At 47.3% G+C, this 25,125-nt stretch overlaps 1 protein-coding gene across 7 annotated transcripts in view; it reads left to right on the top strand.

Annotated features, from left to right (window-relative positions):
• Positions 1–25,125, top strand: part of ZMIZ1 (zinc finger MIZ-type containing 1) — a 314,832-nt gene that overhangs the window by 111,559 nt on the left and 178,148 nt on the right. For all 7 annotated transcript variants that reach the window (XM_056849848.1, XM_056849855.1, XM_056849854.1 and 4 more), the window contains one exon: positions 21,556–21,667. In XM_056849848.1, coding sequence (XP_056705826.1) covers positions 21,608–21,667 — 60 coding nt within the window. In that variant the 5' untranslated portion in view covers positions 21,556–21,607. Of the gene's footprint in view, positions 1–21,555; positions 21,668–25,125 lie in introns of those variants that run through there.

Here is a 25,125-nt window from a genome sequence, read left to right as displayed (position 1 = left end):
GCATTTAGGGCATCATGGGGAACTTAACGTTGGCATGACCGGCCTGCACATGTGCCATTTTATTACCCTTTGTGGGTGCTCAAAAAGTTTTGGATTTTGGATCATTTTGGATATCAGATTTCCAGATAAGGGAGACTCAACCCTCAGCTCTAGTGTTCAGCGTAATTCCTCACGTAGAGATCATGTGTCGGCTGTTGTCTACGATGGCCATAACAGAATTCAGTAATTGCTCCTTATGGTTGCACGTACCAACAGACAGTTCTAACTTGCCTAGGAATTGGACAAAGAGATAGGGAGGGTTTAGAAGTCGCCCAGCGTATCAGTCATAAGTCGTTTGAGAAAGACAGAGAGAAACGTTCTGTTTGGGGCCTGTGTCCTCTCTTATCTAAGGTGTCAGCTCTCGACAAGAGGTTATCTAGAGAACTAAACCAGATCCCCGGATCCCACTCCGGAAACTATCCGAACAATTCCTTTGACTTTAGGTAGCTCTTTTTAAAAGGGGGTTGCAGAGGGGGAGGATGAGGAGGGGAAAGCGAGACTCTCCACTTGGTACTGCCGAGGTAAATCAGTCAGTGTGATAATAACATCAACCACTTTACAGTGACAGTTGGGGAGTCAGAGACAAGGTGCCTTTGTGGGAAGGAGATCCAGCTCCTCTGTAATGATAGGCAAATTGTTATCTTGGGAGGCTCGTCTGGAAGATGGAATCTGTCAGGTTTTAATTAGTTTGCCTACCATATTTCATGCAAGCCATATGTAAGCTGAAGGTGGGTGGGTGGGAATCGTAATGAGTGGACAGCCCCGTCTCCATCTCTGTTTGCTGGCATAAACAGTGATCTAACGCTTAACGGCATTCTAATTATTAGTAATTTGGGGGGAGTGGGGCGCTTACGAAGAGGAGCCAAGGTGTGGGCACAGGACTTATATCACACTGAAGTGTTGGGCCAAGTCGCGTCTGTTGAATGTGCCACAATTATGGGATTTGGTTATGCAAGCTAGATAGACGAACCTACCATATTCGGAAAGGATCTGCCCATGTTCTTTTGATTTTATTGATTCTCTAGCGCACATACTCCTGGAATGTCATTTTTATGAGGATCTAAGATCAAGATCTATTATTCCTCTGCTAACAGATTGGACTAGTAACTCTGTGACTGAGCGAATGCCCTGTTTGTTAAGTGACAGCCATCCTAAGGTTACATTGGCAGTGGCAAAAGTTATCCCGGTCCTTATATCCCTTAAACAATAGATTTAGAATTACGCTGCTCATGATTTATGAATCAAGGAGCTTCTAAGGGAGAAAGAAAAGGAACGGGATTTGATTCTTCCTCAGGAACAGAAGGAAAGGGGGAAACATACGGGTATGGTGGTCACCACAAACCCTCGATTCTGAAAATTGTTTTTTTATGATTTTTTTTTAAAGGATATTGTATGATCCAAGACGGCGGGACCTGGTTGCTGGTGCAAATTGCACATGGATATGGCAGAAATGGGATGTTTTGAGGAGGGTGTGCGGCTCAGTAGTAGAATCTCTGCTTGGCCTGCAGAAGGTCCCCGGTTCAATCCGCGGCATCTCCTGTTAAAAAGATCAGGTAGTAGGTGATGTGAAAGGCCCCTGACTGAGACCCTGGAGAGCTGCTGCCATTCTGAGTAGACAAGACTGACTTTGATGGACCGATGGTCTGATTTGGTATAAGGCAGCTTCATGTGTTCATGTGTATTCATGTAATGTATAGAAAGAGGCTGGGAAGCATAGGTCTATGGAAGAGCACGAGCTTTTGCATAGGCAAACATTTTCAGTCATCAGGGGTCTCCAGTTAAAAGAGCTCATGTTGCAAACCTAAGACTTCAAAAAACCTCTGCTAGTTACGGCCTAGACAGCACTGTGCTTTATTGTTTATTGCCATCCTTGTATAACACACATATTCATGATAGTATTATATGCTGCTTGTATCCTGCCGGTGTTTAGAGGAAGGCTCTTCACATACAACGTAAGTTGACAACATTTGCCACAGATGACAATGACAACTTTTTCTTCTAGACCAGGGGTGTCAACCATTAGGCCCTTGAGCCAGAGCCGACCCCTTGAGAGCCTTTATTCGGCCCACGGGCCAGCCGAGGCAGCTACCACCCTCCGCTCTTGATCTGGGCTGGCGAGGCGTGGCCTGGCCTGACCAAGTGGCATTTATATTATATCCAGCCCTCGTAGCAATTGAGTTCAACACCCCTGCTCTAGACACAACAGCACAAGCTCTTTTATGGGCACTGTACGCGTTGTCCTGCTTCCTACCGAGAGGAGCATTTTTAGTATCCTTATTCCTGGGTTTAGCATGAAGATGACTGACATTGCTCCCTTTTTGCACATCCCCTGAGCAGTGAAATGGCTTTTGCCTCCCTCATTGCCCTCACACCATCCCAAATCTATGTGCAGGGGATTCTTCTAACTGCATAGCATTCCGTGTGAGTGATCCAGATAACCGGCAGTGATGTTGGGGCGGGGGGAGCCAAGGGGCCTGCAGTGAAAGCTTCCAGTGAGGAGGAGGGGATTCTAACCCGATTTTCTCCCTCTGCCATTTCAATGACTCCTGACACTGATTCGCATAATGTTATGATCTAACAATGGACGGCCAGACTGCCGTTTCCCTGTCATTCTTAATCCACAGTGAGCTTTGAAATGGGGAAACTTAATGGGAGATTAAAACCCACGGTCCGAAGAACAATTTTCCCATTACGTGCGGTGACCTGTCCTGACTCCCTTTATTGGCAGAGGCTTCCCCCACCCCCATCTAAAAGATGCATTAATCCATCTTCTCTCTTTGCAAAGACGGCATTATCAATGGCACATCCCCACATCAGCTGCATAACCTGACCATAGTTGCAAACACGTGAGGTCAGAGGAAGCCCTAGAGATCCTGATTTTGGGTCATCTGATTGTAGTGGGGAGGGGATATGAGAAGTAGGGTTGCCAGGCCCCTCTTTGCCACCAACCGGAGATTTTTGAGGCAGAGCCTGAGGAGGGCAGAGTTTGGGGAGGGGAGGAACTTCAGTGTCATAGAGTCCAATTGCCAAAGCAGCCATTTTCTCCAGGTTAACTGATCTCTATAGGCTGGAGATCAGTTGTAATAGCGGGAAACCTCTAGCTAATACCTGGATGTTGGCATCCCTAATGAGAAGCCACAACACTGGCTGCGGCTTAACGACACATCTATTTTAAAAAACGTTAAGTGTTGTAGGTAGCTCTAGGAATCACTGGAAACTCTGTGGTTTCACTTCTGTTTAGTTTTGTTTAACGTTATGGTTTCACTTCGGTTTCATTTTGTTTTGTTTAATGATTGGAAGAAGAAGAGTTGGTTTTTATATGCTGACTTTCTCTACCTTTTTAAGGAGAATTAAACCAGCTTACAATCACCTTCCCTTCCCCTCCCCACAACAGACACCCTGTGAGGTAGGTGGGGCTGAGAGAGTGTGACTAGCCCAAGGTCACCCAGCAGGCTTCACGTGGAGGAGTGGGGAAACCAACCCGGTTCACCAGATTAGCCTGCGCCGCTCACTTGGAGGAGTGGGGAATCAGGCACGGTTCTCCAGATTACAATCCACCGCCCTTAACCACTGCACCACACTACCTCAGCCAGTGTCATGGGTGGGCAATGAAAGCAGGGGGTCTTTGCAGCTGTCCTTATTGAGTTCACAAGAACAACCCTGCTCGGTCGAACCAAGAAAGCCTGCAAACAGAATTTCATGGCAAAAATTCTTCTTTGTGGGTAGACCATCATTACATGTAACTTTTAAAAAAGCCGTCAATGGCTAGTGAGTATCACATGTTGCTTTAGCAAGATGGAGAAGGGAAGAATATTGTAAGCCACGTTGCATCCCCACTGGGGCAAGCAGGGTTTGAATCAAGTTCAACAGATAAATAAATTTAGTGACACATATTTGTACTCCCCTCCCCACCCCTCGGTTTGCTGTCTTTGCTGGCTTTAATATGTGCTGTACTACTGTCTTCATTGTTATTGTAAGTTAAACATAGTTGTTGGAGATTTTGAATTTTATTGTTTTGTGAGACTGCCTCCGGAGCTTCTGTTAAGAGATGGCAAAGAAAGAAAGAAAGAAAGAAAGAAAGAAAGAAAGAAAGAAAGAAAGAAAGAAAGAAAGAAAGAAAGAAAGAAAGAAAGAAAGAGGAGGGAGAGAGGGAGGAAGGGAAAGGAAGGAAGGACGGAAGGAGGAAAGAAAGAAGGGAACGAAGGAAAAAGGGAAGGAAGGAAAAGGAAGAAAGGCAGGCAGGCTGTGGGTACAAAAAACAGGGGCTACACTTTGGCCTCCTACAAACCCTGGTTCAAAATCTGAAAGGGGTTGCAGCTGCAACATTTTGGAATCGTCTCTTCGTGATGCAAGAGTGTGTGTGTGTGTGTGGGGGAAACATTCCTAGATTCCAGGGTGAGTGTGATCCATTTATCTATTTGCTCTGTCAGTAGCTTTCCGCAATGCGCCTGCTCTCTGCGTGTGACACATTGATTTCTGGGTTACACAGTCTGCACTGGCTGATGGTGCGGATGATGCGCTCTTTGGGCAGGGTGTCGGACAGGCCGGCTTTCGTTCCACCAACGAGTCTATGCTTCTTAAGGAACAATCTCAAGGCATCAGCCTCTCTGTTCAGTGGACTCTGCTGAGTTCGGCTAATGGTATTGCTTTTCTAGGGGGCGGATAATTAAGTAAAAGAAACAATGCCTTTGATTGCTCAGCGGTTAGCAATTAGCACAAAGCTAACAGCCGATATATCTTGGACCGCCTCGGTATGAATTGTGGGCCGCTTGAGAGCAGCCGCCATACATGGCGAACACAAACATGGCAGTCGGTTACCGGGTGGCAAATTAAGCGAGCGCAACCGTTCGGGATATTGAAAGGGAGGCCGAGGTGCTGGCCCGTCGTTCCCTGGGAATTCATTACATGCCTGCTTTGCTCAAGCAGGCCGATAAGGAAGATTTGTGTTAGAGATCTGCAATTCTGTTCACGGCTGATTTACAATGCAGGAAGGCATCGCTCCTAATGGGAAGTGTTGTAGGCCAGAGCAGATTGTACTGAGGGTGGGGTGGTGGCTCAATGAAAGAGCATCTGCTTGGCATGCAGAAGGTCTCAGGTTCAATTCCTGGCATCTGAAGCCAGAGGGTGACAGATTCAAAACAGACAAAAGGAAGTATTTCTTAACAAAACATGTAGTGAAATTGTGGAACTCCCTGCCCCAGGATGTGGTGAAGTCTGCCTACTTGTAAGTTAGGGTTGCCAACCTCCAGGTAATAGCAGAAGATCTCCTGCTATTACAACTGATCTCCAGCCGATAGAGATCATTTCACCTGGAGAAAATGGCCTCTTTGGCAATTGGACTCTATGGCATTGAAGTCCCTCCCTCCCCAAACCTCACCCTCCTCTGGCTCCTCCCCAAAAAAACTCCCGCGAATAGTGAAGAGGGACCTGGCAACCCTATTGTAAGGTCTTAAAAGGGGGGTAGACATGTTCAAGGAGCAGAGGGCTATCCATGGCTACTCGTCAAAATGGATACAAGTCATGATGCGTACTGATTATGTCCAGTATCAGAGGAGCATGCCTATTATCTTAGGTGCATTGGAGCACAGGCAGGATGGTGCTGCTGCAAGTCGTCTTGTTTGTGGGCTTCCTAGAGGCACCTGGTTGGCCACTGTGTGAACAGACTGCTGGACTTGATGGGCCTGGGTCTGGTCCAGCAGGGCCTTTCTTCTGTTCTAACCCAGGGGTGTCAAATATAAGGCCTGTGGGCTGGATCTGGCCCCCTGAGAGCTCTTATCCAGCCAGCCAAGGCAGCCACCCCCACCCACTCTCAATCTTGGGGTCTTAATAGACCAAACACTGAACATGAGTCAGCAGTGTGATGAGGTAGCTAAAAAGGCAAATGCGATCTTGGGCTGCATCAACAGAAGTGTAGTGTCCCGATGATGTGAAGTGATGGTATCACTTTACTCCACTCTTTACTCCTAGAGTATTGTGTTCAGTTTTGGGCACCACAATTTAAGAAAGATGTAGACAAGCTGGAACGTGTCCAGAGGAGGGCAACAAAGATGGTGAGGGGTCTGGAGACCAAGTCCTATGAGGAAAGGTTGAAGGAGCTGGGTATGTTCAGCCTGAAGAGGAGAAGACTGAGAGGGGATATGATAACCATGTTCAAGTACTTGAAGGGCTGTCATATAGAGGATAGTGCCGAGTTATTTTCTGTTGCCCCAGAAGGTCGGACCAGAACCAACGGGTTGAAATTAAATCAAAAGAGTTTCCGTCTAGACATTAGGAAGAATTTTCTAACAGTTGGAGCGGTTTCTCAGTGGAACAGGCTTCCTCGGGAGGTGGTGGGCTCTCCTTCCCTGGAGGTTTTCAAGCAGAGGTTAGATGGCCATCTGTCAGCAATGCTGATTCTATGACCTTAGGCAGATGTTAAGAGGGAGGGCATCTTGGCCATCTTCTGGGTATGGAGTAGCGGGTCACTGAGGGTGTGTGGGGGGAGGCAGTTGTGAAATTCCTGCATTGTGCAGGGGGTTGGACTAGATGACCCTGGTGGTCCCTTCCAACTCTATGATTCTATGGTCTGGCCTAGCAAGCCCTCTGTGGGGTCGCCAGCCAAGGCAGCCACCCCACCCAGTCCCAATTTGGGCTTGCGAGCCTGGTGTGGGCTCACCAACCGAGGCAGCCACCCCTCCCCCCAGCCTGGATCTAGGCTGGCGAGCCCACGGCTGGTGAGCCAGCTGAGGCAACCACCCTTTCGTTCCCGACCTGGGCTGGTGAGGCACCGCCTGGCCCGACCAAGTGGCATTTATGTCATATCTGGCCCTCATAACAAATGAGTTTGACGCCCCTGTTCTAACCAGCAGCGCTCGCCAGAAGCCCCAGCCTTCCTGTAGTGGCCTGCGACCACCAAGCAAGTATTCAGAGCCGGCACACTCAGTCGGAAAGGCGCTGTCGCTCTGTCCCTGTGAAAAACCCCTCTTTGTGTCTCTGCCGGTGTGTTTTTTCTTCTTCTTTTTTTCCTAGCGCAGGTCACCTCCTGGGCCTCCCTGCTCCGAACCCCCCACCCCACCACACCCCCACCCCGGCCACCTCTTCGCTTTTCTAATCAGGCTGCAGATGCGCCTGATGATTGAACAATTTCTGCGCACCACCGCTCCCGCTCCCAGCGGAGTCCGTCGGCCTCGCTTATGCAAGCTGTCAGCTCTCCTCTTTCTCAAAGCTTATGGGGTTGCACCACCGTTCTGGTGGTGTGGGAGGAGGAGGGGGCTGCGCGTGCGTACCAGTGTCTAATAGACATGTACCAGGTTTGGGGGGTAAGGGGGGGGGAATTAGAAAGCGCAGGGCTGCAGGAAGGTTTCCGCAGCCCGGCACAGCCGCCCTCGCCGGCAGCACAAGCCGCCATAAATTAAATAAATCCATTCGTAACCCCCTGCCGCTCGCGTGCGGGCAGCGGCCAGGCGCATTGACACACAGGCCCGGCTTGTTGTCTTTCCAAGTCCAAAGATGATAGAAAGTCTTCTGGGGATTATTGCCCATTTGCAGAGTGACAATGGGAAGCCGCACCGCGCAAATATCTATTTTTCCCCCCGCCTGGCACGACGAAGTGCCATACATCTGGTTCCACCCCCCCTTTTTAATAGCATCCAGCCAGCAGTGGCTGCTACTGAGTCGCTCGTGGTGAACGCTTTTCTGATAACTGACTTCCTCTTTTTTTTCCCTTCCACCCAAGTGTTTAATGATTAAAATGACCTTTCACCTGACATTTGCAGGCTGCTTATTTTGCTTTTTGAAGCACTGCGTCTAGGAAGGGGATAAAGCAACTCATCGGGGATGGAGGTTCAAACCTCTGGCAGTTTGGGAGCAAAAACGGTCTTCAAGAGCATCCTGAAAACTCTTCTTAATTTAAAAGGAGTCCGTTTTGATGGGATTAGCAACAGATCGTTGTATAAATGTGGGGAGCCAGTCACCTTCCCCCAGGGTTGCCAACTTCCAGGTACTAGCTGGAGATCTTCTGCTATTACAACTGATCTCCAGCCAATAGAGATCAGTTCACCTGGAGAAAATGGCCCCTTTGGCAATTGGACTCTATGGCATGGAAGCCCCTCCCCAAACCCCACCCTCCTCAGGCTCCGCCCCAAAAACTTCCCACCAGAGGTGAAGAGGGTCCTGGTAACCCTACCTTCTTCAGACACCAGACATAACTAGGGTTACCATCTTCCAGGTACAAGTTGGAGATCTCCTGCTATTTCAACTGATCTCCAGCTGATAGAGATCAGTTCCCCTGGAGAAAATGGCTGCTTTGGAAGGTGGACTCTATGGCATTATACCCCGTTGAAGACCCTCTCCTCCCCAACCCCTGCCTTCCTGAGGCTCTGCCCTAAAAATCTCCAGGTACCGTATTTTTCGCTCCATTAGACGCACCGGACCATAAGACACCCCCCCCAAGCTGGCTGTCAGGGCGGGGAACACTGGCTCGTGTCGTTCTGGCACACCCAGACGCTGTGTGCGCCCCCCCCCCGCCTCCCAGCTGGCCGTCGGGCCGGGGAACGCCGGCTCGTGTCGTTCTGGCGCGCCTAGCCGCTCTGTGTGCCCCCCGCCTCCCAGCTGGCCGTCGGGGTGGGGAACGCCGGCTCGCATCGTTCTGGCGGGCGGGGTGCACAGAGCTGGGCACGCCAGAATGACACGAGCCGGCGTTCCCATGCGAGCCGGCGTTCCCTGCCCCGACGGCCAGCTGGGAGGCGGGGGGCGCGGGCCTGCCCGTCTCCCAGCTGGCCGTCGGGGTGGGGAACGCCGGCTCACGTTGTTCTGGCGCGCCCAGCCGGCTCTGTGCGGCCCACCTGCCTTCCTTCCAAGCTAGAATGTGCATCTTATGGACTGGGCTAGGGTCCATAAGATGCACATTCACTCCATAAGACGCACCGACATTTCCCCTCACTTTTGAGGAGGGAAAAAGTGCGTCTTATGGAGCGAAAAATACGGTATTTCTCAACCTAGAGTTGGCAACCCTAGACTTAACACAGGGTAGGGTTGCCAACCTCCAGGTAGTAGCTGGAGATTTCCCACTATTACAATTGATCTCCAGCCGATAGAGATCAGTTTCCCCGCAGATAAATGGCCGCTTTGGCAATTGGACTCTATGGCATTGGGGTCCCTCCCCTCCCCAAACCCTGCCCTCCTGAGGCTCTGCCCCAAAAATCTCCAGGTATTTCTCAACCTAGAGTTGGCAACCCTAACACAGAGACACCTTCTGTAACATTCACTGTGGTATGATCTTAGATTTTGATTGGTGACACCTGGGCTCAAATGCCTACTCAGCCATAAAGCTTGTTGTATATCCTTGACCTGGTCACTGGGGTGGATCCACTGTGCAAAGTATGAGTCCTTCCTCCCACATAAGGAGTCTTCCTCCAATGGAAAAGCCACTTAAGTTGCAAGGAGGTGTGTTGGGCTACAAGAAAGCTCCTTGCAGAACGTTTGAGCCACCACACTATTCCTTAACCCAGTGATTCTCCAACTTGGTGCCTGGGGGTGCCATGACACCCACCAATGGGTTTCCTGGAATTTAGTACTTCAATAAAGCATCTCTTTCTCTAAGCAAAGAGCCATTCCTGAAAAGAGCCAACATGGTGTAGTGGTTAGGAGTGGTGGACTCTAATCTGGAGAACCGGGTTTGATTCCCCACTCCTCCACATGAAGCCAGCTAGGTGACCTTGGGCTAGTCACAGTTCTCTCAGAACTCTGTCAGCCCCACCTACCTCACGAAGTGTCTGTTGTGGGGAGAGGAAGGGAAGGTGATTGTAAGCTGGTTTGAGACTCCTTTCAGTAGAGAAAATTGTGGTATTAAAAACCAACTCTTCTTCTTCATCATCATCAGCATCAGCATCTCCTCACTGGAGCAGCCGATGTTTCAAAAGAACCCAGGAGGCATTATCTTTGTGCTGGAGTGGAGTGCCCATTTAAGAACAGTTAAGGAGGTTTGACTTGCATCATCCTAACATTGTTTTTTTTTAAAAAAAAAAAATGACCCAGCACCCTTCAACAGCCAATTTGTTTGTATACATTAGGCATAAGAAGCGTAAATAAATTGGGGTGTGGCTATGATTCTGTGGCGGAGTGTCTTCTTGGTTGCAGAAGGTCCCAGGATCCATCCCTGGCATCTCTGGTTGAAAAGACTCAGGCAGTACATGAAGTGAAATAGCCTCAGCCTGAGACCCTGGAGAATCACTGCCAGTCAGAGCAGACAGAACTGACTTTGACTGACCAGTAATCTGACACTATATCAGGTAGCTTCATGTGTTCATGGTTACAAGCGGACATTCCACCCATACCGCGTTACAATTTGTGGCATTACGCTTGAGTGGAAAGAAGTTGGGTCCTGAATGCATTGAAGGTGTGTTTCCCACCCCCTTTTCTCTTTCTATTCTGGCTCTGCTTCCTCCCCATCGTCATGACTTCTTCTCTTCCTCCAGTTTGACCCTCTTTCACCTCACGAGATCTCAGGAACCATTTGACGTTGCCTAGGCAGCCACACAGGAGCCCCGTGGCGCAGAGTGGTCAGCTGCAGCACTGCAGTCCAAAGCTCTGCTCACGACCTGAGTTCGATCCCGACGGAAGTCTGTTCCAGGTAGCCTGCTCAAGGTTGACTCAGCCTTCCATCCTTCCGAGGTCGGTGAAATGAGGACCCACCTTGCTGGGGATAAAGGGAAGATGACTGGGGAAGGCACTGGCAAACCACCCCGCAAACAAAGTCTGCCTAGAAAATGTCGGGATGTGACATCATCCCATGGGTCAAGAATGACCCGGTGCTTGCACAGGGGACCTTTACTTTTACCTTTTAGGCAGCCACACACAAAGTCCCTCATGTTTGTCTGTGGTTGCCTAGGCAATCCAAAATAGCTCCTGAGATCTCAGCACTTAAATTTACTTTAAAAAGGAGGGGGATAAACATAAAATAGTTTTAGATATATATTTTTTCTTTGAAAATCAGGGAGTTCTCCCAAGCAAAAGCATCTTTTCAGTCCATGCCTGATCCCGTTGCAGTGGGGAGGGGGGGCTCTACACACCAGTTTCCAGGCTCAAATTAGTTGTAGGATAATATCAGCTTACCGTACGTTGCTGTTCTGGGGAAAAGAATTATATAAAGAGTAAATAGCTATTATTTTTTGAGCCTGTGACAAGTAGGTTTTTAGTGTTGCTGCATATTTATTGCTTGTTGCTGGTACAGATGGTTGTCTAATAGTCTTTCACTGTGCTACTGTAAAATGTTGTGAATTCACACTTGAAGGAAAAATCAATATAACGATAGCCCTCCATCTTTCCCTTTTAATATGCACTTGATATTTGCTAACCGTTGTACATAAGGTTGCCAACCTCCAGGTGGCACCTGGAGATAGGGTTGCCAACCTCCAGGTGGTGGCTGGAGATCTCCCGCTATTACAACTGATCTCCAGGCAACAGAAATCAGTTCCCCTGGAGAAAATGGCTGCTTGGGCAATTTGACTCTATGGCAAAACCCTGCCCTCCTCAGGCTCTACCGCCAAATTCTCCAGAGCTGGCAACCCTACCTGAAGATCTCCCTCTATTACAACCGATCTCTAGAGGGCCAAGATCTATTCCCTTGGAGAAAACGGCTGCTTTGGAAGGTGGACTCTATGGCATTATACCCTACTGAGGTCCCTCCCATCCACAAATCCCACCCTCCCCAGGCTCCACTCCCAAATCTCCAGGTATTTCCCAAACCACAGCTGGCAACCCTAGTCGTTCACGAATTATCTCTCTCTCCCCTCCCCCCTCAATCCCTTTTTACCCTTTGTGTTGAATCGGCGGGATCTGTGCAGTATTTAGTCTTGACGTTGGAACGTTTTTGATCAAAAGGCACTCTCCGCCACCTCTCGGAAAGCAGGCCTTTTGGAGTACAGCTGTCATGGAGCATGACTGCAAGTCCTTAGCTCTCTATTTGCGAGCACCCGGGAGGTGTGAAAGATGGCAGCAAGCGGGGGGAGATAGTTAATCAATAACCGCAAGGTCAGACAGACAGTGTCAATTTTAGTGCTCCCTGTTAGGAAGCAGAGTCAGAGGATTTGTAGGGACTTGTAAAAGGCTTTAAAAAAACATAGAACCAGAGCTGTCTCCACTTTGGTAGAAAAGAGAGACCTCTGCCGGCGTGCCTGGGGAAGGGAGCTCTTTCCTACCAAGGGTAGCTGATAAGCAAAAGGGTGAGCCTCTTAGAGAGTCCACCTCTCTAAATGTCAGCATGCTTTCTTGTGTGTGGTGGAGCAAATTGGCTCTCTCTCTCTCTGGGGCTTTCCCTACATTCTTATAACTCCATATACCCAAATTCCAAGTATAAAATACACTGGAGACTATATAAAATCCTAAGAGGATACTGCTATGTACATAAATAATAAGACAGGTCATCCCAACAATTTGCGCCTAATTTTGGACGCGGCGGCACAAAATTTAGCAGCGTCAACGGAAACCCTTGGATTTTCATCCGAGAGCAGCTTCCTTGCCCTCCCCGACTCTGAGTTATCTGAGAGCCTGTTAGTCCAAGGCCGAATAAATTTGCCACAAATCTCTTCGTAGTAAGGGCAGAGGATGAGAATATGCTTCATGGTTTCTACATTGGTTTTTTATACCCCAGCAGCAGATGAGAATATGCTCCATGGTTTCTATGTTTCTACATCCCCTATACCATGCTGGCATAATCTCTCTGACATGGGTTTTTTTTTTTAATATCTACCCTCCAGGAGTCCTGAGGGGAGGGCAGAGCATCTGGCTTGCGAGAAGGCCCTTCTATGACTATTTCCAGAGCGAAAAGATATGCAGCAGGGGTAACATGCACCTTCATATTGCAAATAGGTCTTTGTTTGCCTACGATGGTGCGTGGCTGGGAAACCAAAATAAGGCATGCATTTTTTTTAAAAAAGGTGTGTGTTTGCTAAATGCAGCCTTTGGAGACTGATCGGCAAAAGAAAGGGGGGCAGTTAAAGGGGGGGAAATGATGATGTCGGCGTGAATGGACCGGAATTATGCTGACTCAGGCTCAGAATTATGATTGCTCAGGATGTGAATTATGCTGACTCAGGATCAAGTTTGTTTTTTGTAAGCTCTTGCGTAAATGAACCTTGGAGGGGACGCTTCACAGCTGAATTTTAAAACAGTAGTCATTGGGTGTGGGGCAGAATCCAAAATTTTAAAATTCAGAATCCAGAGTTTTCAACTTGATAGTTTGTGTGTCAGACTCTGAGTAAACTTGTGAACCTTGAAGAAGAGTTGGTTTTTATACCCCGGTTTTCTCTATCTGTAAGGCGTCTCAAAGCGGCTTGCAATCACTTTCCGTTCCTTTCCCCACCACAGACACCTTGTGAGGAAGGTGGGGCTGAGAGAGTTTCTGAGAAAACTGTGACTGGCCTAAGATCACCCAGTAGGCTTCATGTGGAAAAGGGGGGAATCGAACCCAGTTCTCCAGATTAGAGTTCCGCTGCTCCTAGGGTTGCCAGCTCAGGTTGGGAAATACCTGGAGATTTTGGAGGTGGAGCCTGAGGGGGCGAGGTTCAGTGAGGGGAGACTTCACTGGAGTTTAATGCCATAGACTCCACCTTCAAAGCAGCCATTTTCTCCAGGCGAACAGATCTATGTCGCCTGGAGATCAGTTGTAATAGCGGGAGATCTCCACCCACCACCTGGAAGTTGGCAATCCTAGCCGCTCCTAACCTCTATGCCACAGTGGCTCTTGTGTGTGTTGTGTGTGTGTTCATAATGTGCAAACGTGCCTTGAGTTGTTGCAGGCAAGACTTGAGTTTCAATGCAAAATGTAACATTGAAACTCAGGTAGTCTGCTATTGAATGGACAGTAGTACAAGGTAGTAGGCTGTGTGCTATTGTGAACCTTAGCTTGTATTGTGTGTGTGTAAAGAGCCGCCAAGGTACAACCAACTTATGGCAACCTCTGCAAGGGGCTTTCAAGGCAAGTGAAAAGCAGAGGTGGTTGGCCATTGCTTTCCTCTGCAAAGTCTTCCTTGGTGGTCTCCCATCCATGTACCAACCCTACTTAGCTTTCGAGAGCTGACGACATCGGGCTATACCAGGCTGCCTTCCCTTACCCAGCTTGTATTGAAGAAGAGAAATAAATTCCACATTTTGGTGTCGGTTGCCGTTGTTGTTGCTGTTGTTGTTGCTGTTATTTTTGGCTAGGAACTTGCATGTTTTGACTTGACCAGACACACACAAATGTGGGAATAAAACCCCTTCGCTTAAATTCAGTTTTCAAACTGGCAACTTGAAAATACCACAACTGAACAAAAGGATAGATTTGACACATTGCAAAATAGGTTATATGTTACTGGCCACCGGTCCTGAAAGAAACGGCGCTTGAAACCTCTTAATTAATTTTAACCCCCCTGGATATGTTAATGCTACAATATATACATCAGTATTAAACTCCGCCCCTTAACTTGAACCGGTTCTTTCCTGATTACTGAACAGATCAATTAGATGGCGGACTCTCCTCCCACCCTGTTTGAATCCTGGCAGGGCCTTAATCAAAGCCGATTAATAGCTAGCAATTGTCTGCCCTTGCTAAATGCCTCTCAGCATATTAGAGGCGTAGAGTGAATTTTTCAGTTTCGTCTTATGGATGAAACATCTCCAGCCATTTCTAGCAGTGGAGTGTTTGTGTTGTTTCCATGTCTCCTTTTGCATTATGCTAGTGAGGGGGAAAGAAGCATTCCAGAGGTGTTGGATGCGCAGTGCTCCTGTCAAGAAAGCGGCTCTCTCCGTTCCTTCCCCCATAAACTGCTGTCAGACTGCTTAAGGTCTGATGGTCACTGATCCCTAACCATGGTTGAGGGATGGAGGGAGAGTTACAGCCTACTGAACACTCAACCTCTCATATGTTTAAGGGTGGTGGTGGGGTGGGGTTGCATGATTCAGTGTAACATCTGCACAGATGTTAACTGTGGCAAAGACAAACTATGGTACACTCCTAACCATGGTTGAGGGATGAATGGAGAGCCGCAGCCTACTGAACACTCCACCTGTTACACACTTAAGGGTGGTGATGGGGTTGCATGATTCAGTGTCACATCTGTGCAGATGTTAACCGTGGTGAAGATAAACTATGGTACACTCCTAACCATGGTTGAGGGATGAATGGAGGGCCGCAGCCTACTGAACACTTCTCTTACACATTTCAGGGTAGTAGTGGGTTGCATGGTTCACTATGACATCTGTACAGATGTTAACTGTGGCTAAGACAAATCATGGTATGCTCCTAACCCAGCATTTTAAACCTGGTTTGGCACAGTGCTGCTAGTTTGTGGCTTAGTGGTGTCCACCCCTTCTTCCTTTTGAGCCCCTTCACTTAAGGTTGCCAGGTCCCTCTTCACCACGGGCAGGATGTTTTAGGCGCAGAGCCTAAGGAGGGCAGGGTTTGGGGAGGAGAGGGACTTTAATGCCATAGAGCCCAATTGCCAAAGCAGCCATTTTCTCCAGTGGAACTGATCTCTATCGGCTGGAGATCACTTGTAATACCAGGAGAGCTCCAGCTATTACCTGGAGGTTGGCAACTCTAGTTTCTTTTCACACAAAGCCTGCTGGATAAGTTACTGTGCTGTCCTTTTTCTTCCAGTTCTTTCTGTGATTATAACCACCAAGCGCCCGCTTCCCCCCCCCCAGTCTACTCTGAGTCTTCTCACTGATTTGTGGCCCTGTGATCTGCTGTCAGTAGGAGCTGCTGGATAATGTTCGTCTGACAGGCTGAATCCCAGGTCTGTCTCACTGCTCAGGAAAACGAGGCTTCCTTCAAATGCCTCTATTGCATTTTGCCCGGAGATTACGGTTTTAAGCTGCTCTCTGTGAGTGAGATACAGTGAGATGGTTAACCCAAAGTTTTCACGAGAGGTAGAATGGGAAGGGTGAGAGAGATTATCTCTCCCTTTCCAAAACAATTGGGATTGAACCCCACCTTTTCCCAAATATTATTTTATTTAGTTGTTTACTTCTAGGTTTGCCAGTTGCCTGGTATTGGCAGGCAATTCTACCAGGCTGGCCACCAACCCTCAGCTGGTTGGCAGGGAAGAAGAGGGCCAGTTGAAGGGAGAGCAAACGTCACTTCCGGGCAAACTCAGAAGTGACGCAGATGCTCTAGCACTCTCCCTCCCAAACTCTATGCTTTCTATAGAGTTTGCAGAGGAGATTGCTAGAGTATCCCCATCACTTCCAGGTTTACCCAGAAGTGATGCAGGTGCTCAGGCACTCTCTATGAAACCTTAGAGTTTTTGGAAAACATAAAAGCATAAGAAAAGCCCTGCCGGATCAGACACAGGCCCATCAAGTCCAGCAGTCTGTTCACACAGTGGCTAACCAGGTGCCTCTAGGAAGCCCCCAAACAAGACGACTGCAGCAGCATTGTCCTGCCTGTGCTCCAGAGCACGTCATAGAATAATAGACAGGCTCCTCTGATCCTGGAGAGAATAGGGATGCATCATGCTAGAGATTGCTAGAGTGTCCACGTTGCTTCTGGGTCACATCTCTCCAGCCCAGAAAGCTCTTGCCGGTTGCCAGGGGGGGATCTGGCAACCCTCTTTACTTCATTTATACCCCACCTTTCTCCCCAATGTGGACTCAAAGTAGCTTATGTCATTCCACTCCCTCTATTTTATGATCACAACAACCCTGCGAGGTAGGTCAGGCTGAGAGTGTCTGACTGGCCCAAGGTCACCCAGCAAGCTCCTGCGGCAGAGTGGGGATCCGGACCTGCTTTCCCCAGATCCTAGGCCAACACGCCAACCACTACACCACACTGGCTCCTGTTGCCGACACCTGACAATTTCTCCTGGCCCTCACTCTGGCACTGGGGGTAGGCGAAACAGATGAGGCTGCTCCTCCTAGTTCCAAGGGTACCTGCTGGTAGCTCGGGCTCCCAGTCTAATTGGAGTCCCCCCCCCCCAAAAAAAAAAGTTAAACAAATGAAATGTAAGCTGGGAAGTTCAGCCCTCATGATAACATTAATTAGATCAGATGGGTATAAAAGAGAATTCATAAGAACACCAGAAGAGCCCTGCTGGATCGGACCAGTGGTCCACCTAGTCCAGCATCCTGTCTCACACAGAGGCTAAGCAGTTCCTCTGGAGGTCCTCAGCCTCAGTGCCCTACCCCAGATGTTGCCTCACAGCACTGGGATCCGGAGGTTGAGTGCCTCTGAATGTGGCGGTTCCCTTTTGTCACCATGCCTGTGGCCATCACTACCTCCTCTGGAAGCAAATTCCACATTTTATTCACTCGCTGGGTAAAGAATTATTTCCTTTTGTCCATCCTGAATCTCCTGCCCACCAGCTTCGCAATGGATTTCAGATGGTAACCTGGGGAGGACTGTGTGTCGGTGGACGGGTCGTTCGTAGGATTCTTGGTAGGGTTGCCAGGTCCCTTTTCTCAACCGGCAGGAGATTTTGGGGGCGGGGCCTGAGGAGGGCGGGGTTTGGGGAGGGGAGGGACTTCAATTGCATTTTTATATTCAAGTATATAGATATTATAACAAGGTTAATTTTAAGATAGACAATAGATATATATGATTTGATAATATGAATTTATTTTAGTTGATTAGGATATAAAAATTTATTCATATATATGAGGCAATATTAGAATTAGAACCTTGTACAAAAGAGTATACAAATTTATAATGAGGTAGACGGAGATGGAGGGGAAGTTTCTATATTTTATCCGAATATATTTGTATTTTCAACAATAACTTACTGGTTTTTATCTTTTTTATCTTTTTAATGACTTTTATTAATTGTTGAACTATATAGCCTGATCTCGTCAGATCTCAGAAGCTAAGCAGGGTCAGCCCTGGTTAGTATTTGGATGGGAGACCACCAAGGAAGTCCAGGGTTGCTGCGCAGAGGAAGGCACTGGCAAACCACCTCTGTTCGTCTCTTGCCATGAAAACCCCAAAAAGGGGTCGCCATAAGTTGGCTGCGACTTGATGGCACTTTACACACACACACACATAGTGAAAAATAATAAAAAAACTATTTTAAAAAAATGCCATAGAGTTCAATGGCCAAAGCAGCCATTTTCTCCAGGTGATCTGATCTCTATCCGCTGGAGATCAGTTGAATTAGCAGGAGATCTCCTGTCACTACCTGGCAGTTGGCAACCCTAATTCTTGGTAGTGATTGTCTAACACTACGGACACACTATAACACAAAATCCCCTGTCTGAAAGACCGGTACTGTGTTTTAAGTCTGTTCTATTATTTTTCTTGAAGCGGCCACTACATTTTTATTTTAAACTGCCTGCCCCCTATGAACCATGAAAATGCAGATAATGTATTTAAGTATTTGCGAGGGATCGTGTTGAAACGGGTATCCCATCTTGGTCAGCTTATCGTGCAAGTAAATAGCTCTCCTGTGTTGAAAGATTAAACTTTGTGGCCACTGAGGTGGTTGGTGGGTTCTGTAAACAGTTGCACTCCAGCTTATGTTGCAGGCGAACCTTTCGTTTTTGAGTAAAATCTCTCTCAATCTGCAGTTGAGAAACTGGCTCTAGGACAGAAGCGCAATAATGCTTACATATGAAATGGGCTCTCCCCCCCCCTTTCCTTCGCAATGCATTTTCATTCAGCGACAGGTGTGCTTTCTTGAACCCTCTTGTGTCTGGAGTGAAAGGGATGAGGAGCTTGAACTGCCATAGCGAGACCTTGCTCAGCAGAGAGATTCCTTTCCCTGCAGTCTAATCCATCAGGAGCCACCAAAGAAACACTGCCAGTGAGGTACCTCCAGACAGCCTGTGGTGGGGGTCTGGGGTCTGGCGTTCTTTGCTAGCGACAGGGATGCATTTAAGTCTCCATCAAGGAGAGCACGGACTCCATTTAAAGGCCTGAATAATAGCAATGCAGTCTATTAACGGAGGCTTACGTGGGAAAACGTAATGGGGGAGGCGAGTGCTCGGTGATAGATTATCTGCTTTGCGTGCCTAGGGACCCAAGTTCAGTCCCTGGTGTCTCCTGCTAAAAGAATTTTCTTTCTTTACAAAATTTATATTCCGCCTTTCTGCTCTCACAAGGGCCACCTAGGCGGCTAGCAAATCGAAACATACGCCAAAGAATTCACATTTTGGAAACTGTTAAAACCACCCCCCAAACCCCATAAATAAAACAAGTAAAAGCAGAGCTAAACTACATACAAATCAAAAACAATTAAAAACATTGGGCGGGAAGGAGCGATCACTGTGAGAGAATGCCAAACGAAATGAAAGTCTTCACCCGCTGGCAGAAGATGGCGACGAAGGTTTGGAGAGATTTAAAGATGGGAAAGACCTCGAATGGAGACTATGGAGAGCTGTTTAGGCAGTTTCTGGTTAGATGGGTCATTGCTGCAACTCCTCCTAAAGCAGCTTCGTTTATGGACATTGGGAGTAGAAAGGGGGTTTGGACCTAGGGAGGTGGTGAGCTCCCCCTCACTGGCAGTCTTTAAGCAGAGGCTGGACAAGCACTGGTCAGGGATGCTCTAGGCTGATCCTGCATTGAGCAGGGGGTTGGACTAGATGGCCTTCCAACTCTATGATTCCATGACATTTGAACAGCCAAAAACTTAGTCCATTGACCAGTCACATGCTTGTCAAAAACTGTTGATTGCTTATCACTTTGTAAAGCATTCGCTTCAGTAGAATGACTTGTGACACTGTTTACTGAGGCTCAGGCCTTTTATGTAGGGATGTTTCCCCACGGTCATCCCCGCCGACTGCTTCAGGGCTTCATTTTGATTATGCATGCCTTTTTCGCCCATCAGAGGTCACCTCACTCTCCCTGCGCATTTTGCCCGTGTCTTCCGGATGCTGTTTTAGCCAGAAACCCCTCTTTAGATGTGAATAGATGGGCACTGTTTATACACACTAGCCATGTCTAATTTTGTCTTTTACAAATGGAAGCTTGTAAAAAAAAAAATTGACGCAAATTGTATTTATATTCATTACACCAAGCCAAATTCCAGTGTATCTTGGGGAAGAAAAAATGTCATGAAACAAAATCTTTGTGGTGGCAGAAAGGGGTATGTTTCACAAGACCCGGAGATCGTTTCAAACATCTCGCTTGATTAATGTTTTTGGTGTTTGTGAGGTAATTTTTCTACTCCGAGCATATATCTGTGGTGAGGTAAATGTTCTCCAGTGAAACCTTTTCTTAGCGCTATCCCGCAGACAACTATAACGCTTCACTTCATTGATCACTTTCCCTTGATCGTTTTTCCTTTGGAAAAATTAATGGGATTTTTTTTTTAATCGAATACTTTGCATTGACACCCCACATCAAAATCAGGGTTATTCATGCTTCTGGTGCTTTTTCGGTTTACGGGGGCAGGGGAAATCTGTCAGAGGTTAGCGGATGTACTGTGGGACACATTATTTACTAATGTTCAGGTGTCAGCATCCTAAAAGAACGACACTATAGAGACGCGTCTGTGCACATTCTGCTTAAAAAAAAAAAAATTGAAACTGGGTGACTTTTTATCCCAGAGCTTTTCTGAAGGGATTTAATTAAATGCAGCTGGGTATTTGAGAAACAACGTGCTCCACCTTGTGCTTGGAAAGTATAGAGCACTCATAGTTGCTGTGTACAAAAAAATGAATAAAATTCTTTTAGAGGGTGTTTCAGATTGGTTGCACAAATGGTCCGTTCCAACAACTTTTAAGTTTGTTCTCTGTGTTCAGTTTTGTGTGGGGTTTGTGTATGTGTTATGTTTCTTCCCCCACCCACCCCCACTCACATTACCTAGTTCAACCTGCGTTTCCAAGTCCAAAATCATGTGTTATGAAAAGTGAGGGAAAGTTAGCTCCATTGGAAACCAGCCAGCCTTCCTGTATGGCCATCAGCTGACTCAAAAGCAAACATATTTAGAATTGCCTGTTTTTTACACGCACGTGCCAGGAACAGGGCTGAAAAACACTTAGTTGACAGACTCAATATTTAAGCGTGCACATGTCAGAGCCAGTTGGGCCCTTTGATTTGCCAGGGAATTCTGCGAATGCTGGAAAACTCAGATGCACCTCGTGACTGTTGTGTGTTTCTGGTTTTCGGTGATGTAAAAATTCATCAAGGATTCTTAACCTTTTGAAATTGATTTTAACATATATAGCATGTGTATGTTGCACAGTCCAAATGAAGATGAAATGGAGGAGAGGAAAATGACGTAAACTGGGCGGGATACAAAATAGATAGATAGATAGATAGATAGATAGATAGATAGATAGATAGATAGATAGATAGATAGATAGATAGATAGATAGGTAGGTAGGTAGGTAGGTAGGTAGGTAGGTAGGTAGGTAGGTAGGTAGGTTAGGTGACTTTAGAATGTCACGGTTCCCTGTGAAATGAAAAAACCTTTCGCATTGAAGACTGTGTTCCTCCTCTCTTTAAGCGGAGAACAGTTGCAGTTCCTCCCAGAAAGAAGAGATTTCTGTTTCATTGCAGATTTGCCTTAACGATCTTTCTCATTCTCTCTCTCCCTCTTTTTTTTTTTTAATGTCTTGCAGCTTGAAGGATTTTAATGGCTTTCAGGTAGAATCCAAGTGGGAGACAATCAAAATGAATTCTATGGACAGGCACATACAACAGACCAATGATAGGCTGCAATGCATAAAACAGGTAAGCAGAGGACCTTTGAGATGTCTTTTACTTTTCCTGCCCTGCAGTAAACTCAGGCCAGCTTCAGTGGTACCCATACCACCCTGTATAGTAAGTATTATCTGTTTGCTGTGTGTATTATACTAATTTATTGCAGGTAGAGTATCCCTATCCAGACATCTGGGCAGGGGCTATGGCTAGGGTTGCCAGGTCCCTCTTCACAACCAGTGGGAGGTTTTTTGGGCTGAGCCTGAAAAGGGCAGGGTTTGGGGAGGGTAGAGACTTCAATGCCCTAGAGTCCAATTGCCAAAGCAGCCATTTTCTCCAGGTGAACTGATCTCTATCGGCTGGAGATCAGTTGTAGTAGCAGTAGATCTCCATCTAGTTCCTGGAGGTTGACAACCCTAACTATGGCTCTGTTTGTAGAGCCTCTGCTCGGCATGCAGAAGGTCCCAGGTTCAATCCCCAGCATCTCCAGTTAAAGGGACTAGACAAGTAGATGATGTGAAAGACCTCTGCCTGAGACCCTGGAGAAGCCGCTGCCGGTCTGAGTAGACAATTCTGACTTTGATGGACTGAGGGTCTGATTCACTATAAGGCAGCTTCATGTGTTCATGTGTTTGTCTGGACTGATCCAAAAACCAGACCCTTGAAGCCGGCCTGCAGGCAGACCCATGCTGCCTGCTTTCAGTGTCTCCTCCCACCTATGTACTCTATGGCATTGAAGTCCCTCCCCTCTCCTAACCCCTCCCTCCTCAGACTCCACCTCCAAAATTTCCAGGTATTTCCCAGTCCGGAGCTGGCAACCCTATGTGTATATTGGGGTAAACATACCCGCAGTACTGCGTTTGAAGCAGTCAGTGTTTGGAGCTGGGCACTGACCTGCAAGGAGCTGTGTTATTGTGGGCACTGCTGTGTACATAAGTGGAAACAGTCCCAGTGGCCATATCTGTGCAGCAGTGCCCAGGTGGTTCAGCAAGGTTGGTGATAAACACAGATTTTTTGTTGCGGGGGGCATGTATGTGATAGGAACTTGATGGAGGATGACTCTCCTACTCATAGGGTTGCCAGCTCTGGGTTGGGAAGTCCCTGGAAATTTTGGAGGTGGAGCCTGGAGAGGGCAGGGTTTGGGGAAAGGAAGGACCTCAGAGGGGTATGATGACCCAGACTCTACCTTTCAAGACAGCCAAGTTATCCAGGGAAACTAGGATTGCCAACCTCCAGGTGGTGGCTGGAGATTTCCTGCTATTACAACTGATCTCCAGATGACAGAGATGAATTCACCTGGATAGAATGGTTACTTTGGAAGATGGACTCTATGGCATTGAAGTCCCTCCCCTCTCCAAACCCCGCCTTCCTCAGGCTCCTCCCACCAAAATCCCCAGATATTTCCCAACCTGGAGCTGGCAACCCTAAGGGGAACTGATCTCTGTCATCTGAAGACCAGTTGTAATTATGGAGGGATTTCCCGCTGGAGGGTGTCAACAGCATCCAAAAGGCATTCGGGGCAGCTGGCAGCAGCAGTCTTCATAGGGTTCTTCACAGGGTTTCCAGCCTTCTTCACACAACGTATAGTTAAATAGTGGAACTCCCTGCCCCAGGATGTGGTGATGGCTGCCAACTTGGAAGGCTTTAAGAGGGGAGTGGACACGTTCATGGAGGAAAGAGCTACCCATGGCTACTAGTCAAAATGCATACCTGTTCTCTCCAGGATCAGAGGAGCATGCCCATTACATTAGGTGCTGTGGAACACAGGCAGGATGCTGCTGCAGTTGTCTTGTTTGAGGGCTTCCTAGAGGCACATGGTTGGCCACTGTAGTCAAATCTGTCTACTTTTAAATGGCTAGGAACGCAATGGGATTGCTTGTCACCATCTCATTATGGGGACATGAAAACAGACACATGAAAATGGAAGCTGGCTTGTGCATTGGGTTCTTGCCAATACCCTAGTGTCTAATTTTAGGAGACTCGTCAGCCTCTTTTTTTTTTTTTTGTCTCCTTCACCGCCTGCCTATCTGGTGGAATGCACATCTTTCACAGTGAAATATGTTTCGGGAGAAGCTGCACAGATAACAGCCATCCTTCCTTGGCTTCTCAGGCCGGTCAGCATCATGCCTGTTTACATTCCGCTCAGAACTGACTGCTTCTGTTTGGGTAGGCAGCCTTTTCTGAGTTTGGCGGTCAGGGAGTGGAATAGAGCTATTGGAAGCAAATGCTTCCAATGTATACTGGGGCAAAGCCTTTGTATACTTGAGGAATGGTCTAGGTTTATCCAAGGCCCAGCTACTCTCCCCTTTCTCTTTAGGGTTGCCAGGTCCTTCTTTGCCACTGGCGGGAGATTTTTGGGGCGGAGCCTAAGGAGGGCAGGGTTTGGGGAGGGGAGGGACTTCAATGCCATAGAGTCCAATTGAGAAAGCAGCCATTTTCTCCAGGCAAACTGATTTCTGTCGGCTGGAGGTCACTTGTAATAGCAGGAGATCTCCAGTTACTACCTGGAGGTTAGAAACAAACAAAAGTAATCCCCTATGCTGCAATAAGTGTGACTTAATACAAAAAATACAGCACAAGGCTCACAAAATGCTTAACCCACCATGCAAGAAATGTTTACTTAAGGTGAGCTAATAGTGAACACAGAGAACAAACAAACATAGTGCTGTACAACAATAAGTATATGAGAACACAAAACTACTTAACAAAGAGCATATATACAAAAACAGTCCAACCGTTGACTTCCAATATCAGAAATAGTGCTTCTGTAGGGCGGTCTGTTAACTTTTCAATGGAGCTTTCGTTCTCGTAGGATATCCAGGCTGTGTAACCGTGGTCTTCGTATTTTCTTTCCTGACGTTTCGCCAGCAGCTGTGGCCGGCATCTTCAGAGGAGTAACACTGAAGGACAGTGTTACTCCTCTGAAGATGCCGGCCACAGCTGCTGGCGAAACATCAGGAAAGAAAATATCAAGGCCATGGTTACACAGCCCGGATAATCTACGAGAACCAATGAACTCTGACTGTGAAAGCCTTCGACAATATTTCAATGGAGCTGTTTCAAAAGTGCATCCTCTGCCACTCGGAGCGTAGCATGGCAAACACAATAAGCGTAACTTGGGTCTTGGTTGTAGCGTATCCGCTGATCCTTTTGAGGTGTTCTCATTTATATCCCTCTGGCTTTATATGTAGGGATATTACAACAATAAGGTGGTACGTGTATCCCAGGTATTTAAATCCACGTTTCACCCTGAGGCTTCTTCAGCCTAAAAATACAGCAAATTTAACGTAAAAAGTATGTTCACTCACTAAAAATATAAAGTGCAATGCACTTACAAACACATTTGGAAACCTTTTACCACTTGTTTGTATATTATTTCTCAACATGCATTAATATACTAAGCCATCTTTATTATGACCTGCTTATCAAATCCTCATTATCTATCTTAATAAGTTATAAACAAAATTCTTAAAGAACTATAAAGCATGGAG

This window comes from Euleptes europaea, chromosome 5, assembly GCF_029931775.1.
Source record: "Euleptes europaea isolate rEulEur1 chromosome 5, rEulEur1.hap1, whole genome shotgun sequence".
NCBI classification, from domain to species: Eukaryota; Metazoa; Chordata; class Lepidosauria; order Squamata; family Sphaerodactylidae; genus Euleptes; species Euleptes europaea.
This window is presented reverse-complemented; position numbering and strand designations above follow the sequence as displayed.